Source organism: Xyrauchen texanus, chromosome 24 (genome assembly GCF_025860055.1).
Source record: "Xyrauchen texanus isolate HMW12.3.18 chromosome 24, RBS_HiC_50CHRs, whole genome shotgun sequence".
NCBI classification, from domain to species: Eukaryota; Metazoa; Chordata; class Actinopteri; order Cypriniformes; family Catostomidae; genus Xyrauchen; species Xyrauchen texanus.
This window is the reverse complement of record NC_068299.1, coordinates 12,973,204-12,985,234: the sequence shown is the minus strand read 5'-3', so window position 1 is coordinate 12,985,234 and position 12,031 is coordinate 12,973,204. Positions and strand designations below refer to the sequence as shown.

General features: G+C 36.4%; 1 protein-coding gene across 1 annotated transcript in view; it reads left to right on the top strand.

The window, feature by feature from the left end:
- Nucleotides 1-5,836: 5,836 nt before the first annotated feature.
- Nucleotides 5,837-12,031, top strand: part of LOC127618270 (protein jagged-2-like) — a 50,429-nt gene continuing 44,234 nt past the window's right edge. Inside the window, exons 1-2 of the mRNA XM_052090643.1 lie at nucleotides 5,837-6,035; nucleotides 6,619-6,939. Coding sequence (XP_051946603.1) covers nucleotides 5,973-6,035; nucleotides 6,619-6,939 — 384 coding nt within the window. The 5' untranslated portion in view covers nucleotides 5,837-5,972. The remainder of the gene's footprint in view (nucleotides 6,036-6,618; nucleotides 6,940-12,031) is intronic.

Below are 12,031 nucleotides of genomic sequence, written 5' to 3'. Positions count from 1 at the left end.
TTTGGCTCAAGATAATAATTTATTAAGCCCACATGTTATAATATCAAGAAACTCTACTTCTAACCACAGGTCGAGAGCTGTCGTTCCAACCACACAACTCTGCAATGCTGTTTGCGAATGTTCGTTGGAACGATGGTTTCGGGAAACACAGACTCGTTGAACTATGATGATAACGACGGAACTTGCGACCATAGTTGGCTAACGATGCTTTTGGGAAACACACGCCCGGTTCGCGCTTAGTAGATGCCGCCAAGGCAAGTTCAAAACAAAACGCGCGCGCGCTGTACTGTGATTGGTGGCTCGTTTGACCAGTTACGTTTTTATCCACTCATAAATAAAAAGGAACGACTGATTTTGAAAATGTAGTACAGTAAAAAGTAAGATATTTGACTTTGAAATGTAGTGGAGTTAAAGTAAAAGTCTCCCCAAATTTAAATACTTCAGTAAAGTACAGATACGCAAAAAAGCTACTTAAGTACAGTAATGAATTACATTTACTTCGTTACTGTCCACCACTGTAAATACAGCAAATGAATGGAGCAAATTTACATTTATGCATTTGGCAGATGCTTTTATCCAAAGCAACTTACAGTGCACTTATTACAGGGACAATCCCCCTGGAGCAACCTGGAGTTAAGTGTCTTGCTCAAGGACACAATGGTGGTGGCTGTGGGGATTGAACCAGCGACCTTCTGATTTACAGATTACCAGTTATGTGCTTTAGACCACTACACCACCACCATACAAGCAAATTGCGCAGAGCCCGCTACAGACTATGATCAATACAAACATTTATAAATTAACTGACAAAGAATTTATATATTTGATCAGAGGCACAAAAACCATATATGCAAGGTATGCAATGCATAGGGGCACCATGTAAAGATCCCCCCACTCGACAGATACATGGGTTGATACAAAATTAACGCTTATAATGGTCAATACTCCAACCCAACCACACCCCCCCCCCTCCTTGATTGATCATGTCGTTCAGTCTTTCACAAGTTTTTACAACTTCCTATAACTTTTATTTCATCAAAATATTGGCGTATTTTGACCGTTTCTCTTCACCTGACGCTTTGTCCACAAGCATGATTGATGAAGTATAAACGTGATACTGAAAACGAACTGGCTTGAATGGTTACCTCTGATAATGATTGGTTATGTACGTGGATAGAGGCAAATTTCCTTTTGCCTCTGTATGGCCTTTAATGGATGCTTTTTGAATGTAAGCAGATCACTGATGCGCCATTTGAATATACATTTTGATTGGTCAGTTTACTAATGAGAGGAGGCCTTATGCCGTTATTCTTCTCTGGCATTCAAGCCGATTCATACAGTAATTTAAACTCACCTGTCTACCGCGCATGAAAGACAAAATAAATAGAAAAATATAATTTTTCTTCACATTTTAGAATAATAATAAAGTCATCAAAACTATGGAATAACAGAAATGGAATTATGGGAATTATGTTGTGACAAAAAAAAAAGTCAAATTTTAGCATCTTCAAAGTAGTCACGATTTGCATAGAATTTGCAGAAACTCACTCTTGACATTTTCTCAACCAACTTCTTGAGGTATCACCAGAGGTGTTTCCAGCATTGAAGGACATCCGGGGCTTAGCCCAGACAATTTTGTTTTCACACTAGCAACCACTTCTCTGTAGTCCAAAGCTGGTGAGAGGGTATTCTTTGAGATTTGCTCTGGCTGGGCCTGTTTCTACAGTTCCTAAATCTTCCACTCTAGTACTATCCTCGACTAACTCATCCTCTCTCCTCCCTGAATCATCTGTGATGCAAAAGAACAGATACAGCACATAACTTATTGCCAATCAGCTTCAAACAACTAATTCATCAAGTGCTACATATTTCAAATTGTAGACCAATACCATTGAAGGAAATGTATTGGGAAGAGCAGATCAGTGGGATTGCCCAAAGATCTATCATGATTCTTGAATTTTCATGTACATTACCATAAAGTCATCACAAAAGAGTTATATTATAGTGAGTAAAGTGAAGTAAAAAAATTTTTTAATAGAAATTATTTATATTTTTTGACAAATAGTCAAAATGATGTATAAGATCCTAAATTAAAGCAATACATGAATGACTTTAGTCTAAGTTCATTGACACACCATGGCATCGAACTGTATATAATTCTCCATGTTCATCTGTCAAAATCCTTTCATTAGGATCATTGGGATAAACAATGTTTAACTTTTAACTTACTCTTAAGTAAATTGACTGATTCATTTTTACCAGTTTCCATGCCTGATTCTGGCACATCTTTGCTACCCTCAAAGTGTATATTTACTACAAACTAATATCACAAAACAAGTCACACATACATTTTATGCTAATGCTTATTGGTTATCCTTAGAGAAAACAACACCTGATAAACAAGAAAAGTATGCTCCAAACTGTATTTGAATCTTGGTCTCCAGCGTGGAAGGTGGATGCCCTAACCACGAGGCTAGAGGTTACAACATATAATATCAGTCCGTAGTAGACATCTTGAGGTGAAAGCCACTGTACTGTGAAAGCCACTGTACTGTGGGTGAAAGCCAGCCAGATGATGATCTTTAGACTTTAAGGACAAAAACAAATGTGAATTCTTACCCACTGACTTCTTTCGGAAATTTTAGAAGCCTCATTTGCTTCATTTTTGCTGTCTTTCCTGCTAACTGCTGTTAACTCGCCACTAAGTAACATAAGCTGATGTCAGCTCCTCCCCTACCTGCTGCATATTCAACAGAGAGGAAGAAACGGAGTCGCCCATAGGCTACCGACAGCAAAGAAACTTATTCTATAAGCTAGATTATGCCTATGTCTATTTTTACAGGCTGTATGCAGTATGTGCAAAGCCAAAACACAATGAAATAAGGCAATTTATGATTTTGGGGGTTTACATAGGCTATTGTCCGGTTTCATATTTGTCAGTCAACTTTTCAAAATTCATTCGGGGCTACACTCAAAACATTCGGGGCTGAAGTCCCGGCAAAATCGGCTGCCGCCGCCTCTGGGTATCACCCTGGGATGCTTTTTAAACAGTATTGAAGGAGTTCCCATCTATATGCTGGGCACTTAGTGGCTGCTTTTTTTATTATTCAGTCCAAGTCATCCAAATTTTAGTTTTTTAATAAAATAAATGTATATGTTGACACAATTATATTTTTGTCTACAAAACTAATTTAAAACATTTAAGAATATGCCTTCAGATCAATTTTTATTTGAGATAACGTGAAACATTTCAGTCAAGTAACCCCAAACTTTTGAACGGCAGTGTACCTTTTCATAGAAAAGGTTAGTAAGCTATTTTATCACACCCAAATGATGTTAACACACATATTGTTTACTTCTTATGGCTGCACTTGAAATAGTGATTATTTTTATATTTATGAATTGGCCTATTCACTTCCATTGTAAGTGCCTCACTATAACCCAGATTTTAGTTTTTAGTTTTTTAAGATAAGGAGGGAGAAGTCAACATTTTTTTCTGATAATCAGCATTACGCCACAAATGCTGTTGATTTTGCTTAGCTAGTATTGAACCCGGAATGTTCTTTTAATAACATTACCTCTACCAATGCTGTGATTTTATGGTGAGTCTACAGTACCTGTTGTCTGAAGTCTTATAAAAGTATTTTTCTGTGATGATCTATAATTATATATTTAAATAAAATTTGAGAGCACTGATTTCTCATTTTAAAGGTTGAATATATATATATTATTTTATTTTCTCGAATATAGCACAAATTCGTACAATTCAAGATTTATCCTGCATTTTCCAATAGAGCATGACTCCTGTTTTGTACTGATCATGGCAAGTTAAAGGAGAAATGTAAAGCTGCCTCCTCTGAAGATGGCAAATACAGGTCAAAACACTGACGCACTGATATGTCTCACCTCTTCAGTCACCCAGAGAGAGGTATAAAGTGCCCAAACACTCTGAGGGAATTTGCATTAGTTGTAATAGAAGTCTGGTTTGAGGTCAGAGGTTAAGCACTCTCACACAATCACTCTATCACTTATATTACAAACCTGAGACACAGAATATCTCACCTCCCAAAGTGAGAAATTATTCCATCTTTTTTAGCTGGGAAACAAAACTATTACAATTTTCCCACTCCCATCTGAAAGTACTTTTGAATCATACATGTTCTGTGATCTCAACAGAACACAGGTGCCTTTCTTTCTAACAAAGCCCCAGTGTGTCACATCCTCAGAGTGTTGCAAGCATTGTTCACATCACATCTAATTTGTCTGCATGCAGCTCTGGTGCTGACTTCCTTTCTTTATTCTGACTATGGACCAGCACTAGAGGAATGCAGGATGGAGTCTGACTGCAAGATTAGGACTACAGCGTCACTCATTTCCTAAAGAGAGAGAAACAGAGAGAGACAGAGAAAAACATTGATTGACAAAAAGCAGGATATGATTCTAGTCATGCAGTAGATCGCTGAGACCATATCATCTATTTTAGTCTATTACTAACAGTCAATTTCTGACTATTTGCTAAATGGCAAAAGTTGGTTTGCATCATGGCTGGAGGTGGGGTTGGGAAGCCTTTGGGAAGCCTTTGAGATTTTTATTTATTTATTTATTTTTGTCAATCAAAATATACCCACGCTGTTTTATCAGGCACAATAATGTCTTCAAGTTGTTACAAGAAGAAAGAGTGATATGGCCATGTAGCATATAAAGGCAAAAATGTATAGCTTATACATTAATTCTTCTGTCAAACTATACATTTCTTTGAATCATCATTTTTGCGGGATTACAGGGTTTAGGGTGTTACGACGTAGTGGCATAGAAATGGTAAAATTGGATATACCATTCAACTGAAAAGTTTAATAAGCAATTTTTATCACATTAAAATCATTTTAACATTTATAATGTTTATATCTTGTGGCCATACTTTTGAAAGAGTGGTTATTTTAACGTTTACGTACTGGCTCCATTCACTTCCATTGTAGGCTCACTGTAACCCAGATTTTTGCTTCTTTTTCTTTCTTTTCTTATATTTTCTTATCTTTTTCTTTTTTTAGAGAAAAGGATGGACAAGCATCTTTTTTATTTAATTTTTTTTTTTTTTTGGTAATCAACATTATGCCACAATTTAGCTTGTAACTTGTATTGAACCATGAACATTCCTAAACTCTCTGTCAAAATAAAGTCACAAAACAAACTATTACAGATATTTGATAATAAAAATAAGTGAAGAACAGATCAGGCCAGAGCCATGACCATAATGTCATGAGCAGATATGAAAGCTGTTGAGGGACACTAAAATTATTCTGTGTAATGCAACAAGTTCAGCCGGTACAAAGATGCAAAATCACAAGAGGGCGCTCTGTAGCTTAGAAAAAAAATAAATAAAAAAAATCCCCAATTACCTTTAAAATGAGTGTAAATTTAAATTGTGAAATAGTACAAACAGGGCAAAATACCCAATCTAAAAACAATGAAAAAAACTTACTGTGTAATAATCATTTACATAATTGCAACATGCTTCCACTAATAATTATGAAACCATTCAACTGCTAAAAATTCTGAGAGTGTAAAATTATGTATTGTGGAAAAGATTACTGAAATGATAACAGCACAAGAATTACTCTTCAAAATCTTAAATTTCCATCCTGCAAAGTCAATAATCTGGTCAGTTCTATAATTTATAAGAAAGGCTCCGCCCTCTGACTTTGGGATTGGCTATTGCAGCGGTTCCACTTCTACTGATGGCTTGCCAATGGTTTACTGCATTGTCAATCAAAGCTCGCGCAGACAACTTGTAGTTAACTGATAAACTGAGAGCCGCGCGCTAGAGGAACGAGTTGATGTGTGTGTGACTCTCATCTCATCTTCTGAGGCTCTTGCAGAGAAAGGAATCAATTTGACTGCCAGGATTCTGAGAACAATGATGCGTACATGTGTTTTCTTTTTTAAAACCATGTCGTATTAACTTCGTAGGAGTCATGCATTACTATTTTGGAGGTTGTTTGTCAACAGTGTTCCTAATTTTGACTTTTTGGACTGAGGTGAGTTAAACTCCTTATGCATTATCAGCCCACTTTTTTTTCTTTTCCTTTTTTTTTTTTTACTTTACATTGAACTGAAATTAATTCATTTTGGTCAAATTAGATTTTTGGGAATTCTTTTCCTAATAGAATTAGCCTGCTGTCCACTTATCATGTGATCATTAAAGTTGAAAGACGTTTTCAAACCAAACCAATACATGCGAACTGTAATGCATCTACAGAGAGACCTTATGCATTGTCTAACTGGATAATACGTAAAATCTTTACTGTGCATATTTCATTATTACACTACTTATTCACGTTGGATGCGTAAGCGTTTGTTAGGTCTGCAATAACTGCTGCGTATTACCCTAAATCCGTGAACACAAATTTCAAGTCAGTGCACTTTATTCCATTGTAGCTACTGTGTTGTATGTTGTCTTGCATTGCATATTGCGTTGTATTTAATGGAAGCAATTCACAAGAATTCTTAATAATGGCAGTCTTAGATGCCCAACAAACTTCAACTTCACAGTTTATAAGCTGTTTGCATTTCATATTAATAGTGCAATTCATATTTTGCCCCTTTTTGTGTTATTTTTAGGTTTGCCACTCGTCGGGTTATTTGGAGATCCAGTTGATCAGTGTGGAGAATGACAGGGGTGAGCTCGCGAATGGAAACTGTTGCGACGGCGCGCGGAGCGCACGAGACGCTCGTTGCGACCGGGACGAATGTGACACTTACTTCAGAGTGTGTCTAAAGGAATACCAGGCGGAGATCACCACGTCTGGGTTATGTACATACGGCACTGGAAGCTCGAGCGTGCTCGGAGGGAATACGTTTCAGTTCAAAGGATTCAATGGAAACCCAAACAAGGCCAATGACCTCGGGACCGTTATCATGCCCTTTCAATTCGCCTGGCCGGTAGGTGTTCAGCAACAGCTTTTGAACAGAAAGCAAACCATTCTTTGGCAAACTTTTCTGTTATGCTTGCTATTGCATTATACAGGTAATCGTAATGCCTTATAATGCACATTGTAATCCGTTATATATATAAAGTAATTGACCACATGGTTAATTAATGAGTAGCTATTCTTACTCTTGATAACACAAGATAGGCCTATAACATGAAATCTGGTGTGTATGTAATCACATGTATTGTAAAGTACATTTTAAAGCTTATGTTAAAGCATTTCTCTATTCTGTATGGTATTTCTGAACTGTGGTTTCTCCAGTCTGGTTGGAAGAGGCAAGGACGCACAACTGAAGCATAAAAATTCGTTCATTTTAAACATTTATTGCAAAGCAAATGTTTGACTCGGTGGAAAAAGGAGAGCTCGGTGTCATAGTAGTCACTGGTGTTAGTCGTGGAGATGAGTGGAGGCTCTCCGGTTACGGCGCGCGTTCGGCTGCGCGAGCCGCGGCTGGTGCGTGTCTCCCTCGTGCGCGCGCGTCGAGTATACTGTTACTCGATTGCGTGGTGTCTTATTTATAGGATTTAGTGTGTTTCACTTCATGCGGACGGGGCTGTAAAATGAAAAATGACCATGTATCGCAAAGTTCAGTAGGCCTATGCCCTGAAAATATTTTGGTCACCTAAAAATATTCTTCATGCGGTAACACATTCATTAAATGGATTTATAATCAATAAACGTCCAAATTAACTTGCCAAATTAGATTATACCAACTAAATAAGTGTGTATTGGTTAGATCAAGTAGAAATAAATCTGTAATGAAACAGTTGCAGGTTACACTTTTTTTTCAGTGTAGAAGGAAGACAATCAATAAATATTTCCACTTTGAGATTTTCAAATCTGATAAAAATAATGACTGGCTTCTTATTACCTTGAGTATAACAATGCAACTATGTGTTATATTAAACGACCTATAGTGTTTGACTATTGTCAATGCTATATTATTCGCACACTGTAAATCTAACACACCCCTTATCAATTTTATTAGTTGTAGCTGTGTTGTTTACAACATACCAATGTCTGCCTGGCATGTTTTTCCACTTCTACGGTTTTTAATTGTAACAGTTGCAAACCCGCAAGAGTGGTCAGGTGTTAATTTGCACTTTAATATTCAAAGTCTTACAGTACTAAGTAGCATAGTTAATGTGGTGTACTGAAAAGTAGCAAAATAAACCAGCAGACAATGCATTCACTGTAAACACGTTAACCACTTGAATTGCTTTTGATTAAAATAAAAATAGCAACTGGCAAATGTGCAGAACAATCAACTACAAATAAAATAACTTAAGATAAAGAGTATTACATTAATAATTATAATTATAAATATGAATCTCAAATACAAAGCAAATACAAAGGCTGCTGTGCTATTAACTTACCTGCCACATCCGCTGAGGTTGAAATAGACATGAGAGGAACAGCAGTATCAGTGGATGTACGTGCTGGGAAGTGCTCCTCTCCTACAGAGGATGGACCTGATGAAAGATTAAATAATAATAATAATAATAATAATAATAATAATAATAATAATAATAATAAAAGCTAGCCATGTTAGATGTCATATTAGAAGGTAATGCAACTGTCTGTCAAAAACAAAAAAAGATCTCACAAAAGATCTATTGATCAGGGATTGTTGAAAAATCACCTGATGTATCATCATCAGCTGTAGCACTGGCACTTGGGGCAGGTGGCGTTGGCTGTGCCCCACTTCCAAAGTATTTCAACCAGGGGACGTTTCATTAGAGTACATAGTTGACAAAACAGAATGCTATTTTAACAACATAAATTATTATACACAGCAGCAAGCCATCTGTACATGTTAAAAAACAACTCTTAATCTATAAGGCTTAATGATATTGGAATATAATAGCAAATACCCTAAAATGGTAGGCTAATGTAAATAATGTTAAACAGTTATCAGTACCAAGTTTTTGGAACACAAGCTTAGTTTTATTACAAGTTATTAACAAGTTATTTATACACAGAAGACAAAAACTTTAATCTAAAACTAGCTAAGTAATATGTTGTATTATAATATATTAAGATGTCAAGGCTATTTACGGAAGTTTAGTCAAAGGTGAATTTTCCTAAAACAAGAAGAAATGCTACCTAGGCTATGTTAACTAACTAGCCAACTAACATTAGCTTGCATAGCCTAGCTAGTTAACATACCTTTATCTTGCTGTTTTTTCTTCTTTTACCTTTTCTCTGCACCAGAGAGATATATACTTTTTTGTGACATGCTGTTGCCTCTTCAACTGTCTGACTATGCTTGCATCCTGAAGCTCGGTCACATAATATTGCGTTTAATATTGTGTTTTTGTATAATTTCCATTGTCCATTGACATAATATATCACAATAAATAAACAAATAAATCAAGATGTCATTCCATGTGCTCTTGGGGACCCCCTAGTGGCCAAGGGGGCCATAAGCTGCCGCTTAGTTCGCTTCTGCCTTGGGCTGGCTCTGGTGTTTGGTATGGAAAACAGTAGCCTAAACTCATGTAGAAACGACAGGTTTTGCAGCTGTCATGATTTTAATGAAATGTTGATTCCCTTACTCTATTAGAGATCTAACAGCTATGGATCTTTAACATTTCTAACAAAATTGCCTACCATAGTTTATGTCAGTTATTTAAATTCTAGTTAAACAATGGTAAATAATTTAGTTTTACTGGGCTGTCTCTCTTTCTGTTACTGTATTTAGCGTGTTACATGATTCTACTGGAATCCCAATTCACACATTAAAACACACATGTAAGAGCATCTTTAGTAAGGTATCATTATTAACGCACCTTCTGAGGAAAATACCCCTGAAAATTCTGCATATTTTACGATTCTTTCTTGCTGGAAGAATTATGATGCATGGTCATCACTGAAGTGTGACAATAGCACAAGCTCATAAGAATGCTTTTTTTTTTTTTTGCAAAAGTGAAATTTCATTTTGAAAATGGTTTACACAAGACATGGTTCCTGACTAGAGCTGGCATGCTCATGGAGTGACAGCTCAAGCGGAGAGATAAAGAGGAGAAAGCGAGAGAGGCAGTGGGAGTTGTCTACATGATCATGTTTCAGATAGCTTTGTCGCTAAATAGATCAGAACAGATAGTTTGTAAGATAATGCAGTATGCATTACTATGGGTAAAACTTTTAACTCAAACCACACACCGCTTGCACCAGTGTGAGTTTGTTGTTGTTGTTTTTCATTTTAAATCTGGTAAATCTGTTTTGCTAATTGGTGGAAAGCGCATTTGATTCTTGTTTGCTTCCAGGTTTCAGCCATGGTGATAGTAGCCCTGGGGTGAAAGTTGCTTATTGCTTTTCTGTTGTGTACGCACACAATTTTTAATACACAGTAATTTCTTAACTCTGCATAAGATGAGACATGACATGTCAGATTTTTTGAAATGTCTGTGAATATTTCTTTATTGGCAGAGGCTCTTTGCACTTTATGCAAATAGCGATAAATGCAATTAACACTCAGTGTGAATAGCAACAAAAAGCGTCTTCTTCGCACTAAGTATAAATAGCATTAGATGCTATTTGCTCACCCGTGCACTGCAAATAGTGGCAGATATTATTTGCACACCTAATTAAGTACTAACATACAGTATAGGGGCATGACTGCAATATATTTGTTGTGTTTATATAAAGTCCTACAGACACCGTACACCAACCCCTTATCTTATATCTAGGCTTTACCTTAACCTACAAAAATTAATCATGGTTTTACTACAGTAACCATAGTCTCACTATGGAATTCTGTAGTAAAACCAAACTGTAATAACCACAAAATTAAACATGGTTACTACATTAACATCATATTACTGTAGTAGCACCATGGTTAATAGCATTAAAATAATGGTTGCTGCCAAAAACATGGTTACTACAATATTACTAGTAAAACCATGATTATGGTCACCATGCCCAAATCACTGTGAGGACATCAACCTTTATATAATTTTTATTGTTATTATTATTATTAATTATTAAAATTAAATATATATTTTTTATTGTTATTATAAGTAGTATTAAATGAAATATTAATAGTGGAGACAGGAAACAGGATGGGAAAAAGTGGGACAAAGGGGGAATAAAAACCGGGTCTTCCGCATGAAGAAAAGCACATCCACACTGCTTTTACACGCCATGCCATTTCAGCAACACCTTGGGAGTTTGTTTCCACCAGACTATTAAAGCACCTTAGTCTAAGACAGCTTACTTAGTTTGTTTTAACTGTTTTGCATTTTGTTTTCTGGTATGCTTGAGAATGCCTGTATTTTTCAAAGCATTATATAACACATCTTTCTATTCAATTTAGTGCTGTTTCACAGCCCACAGATTATGTTTTTGCTAAGTAGGAATTCCAATGTGTGTCTGTGTTTAAGAATGTTCTCCTGATATGCAGAACCATCCAACTCAGTAATGCACGTTATCTTGTCATTTGGATATTTATTGATTCATAAGTGCCAGTTAAACAGTTTGACAGGTGAGTCATTTGAGCAACCAGTTGATCTCCGATTCACATGCAACTGGTGGTTTGAAGATTCTTCTCGGCGGCAAGTGGTTCTTGTGTAGTCTGAAATGAAAGATGTTTGCAGCCCAGTGTCAAGACTAGTGAAGACAACCCATAGCAGGAAGGAAATCCTTCTGTTGTGATGTTGTGATGTAGTGCAATCCGTTATTTTTGGAATTGGCAAACTACAAAACAAACACTTTCTAATGGCAAGAATCCTCCAATAATGTTCTCTGCAGTGTCTCTCTCTTGTAGTCTTAACAAATGCAAAAAAGCAAATAAAAATGATGATAGACGATACAGTGTATTTAATGTAGTTGCTTCAACATGCATAATGCATCATTACAACATCAGCAGAACGAAAACCTGCCAACGCACTTTCGCCTGCCATTGTCCATACTTAGCGAATTAGGTGTGCCATGGGAGGAACACAGTTTACGGAAGGTGCTCTTTATGAGCCTTATAAGTCCTGCTGTGCCTGACGTCCTACAGCTGGGAGATCTTTGATACTCTTCCAGCATACCATCCT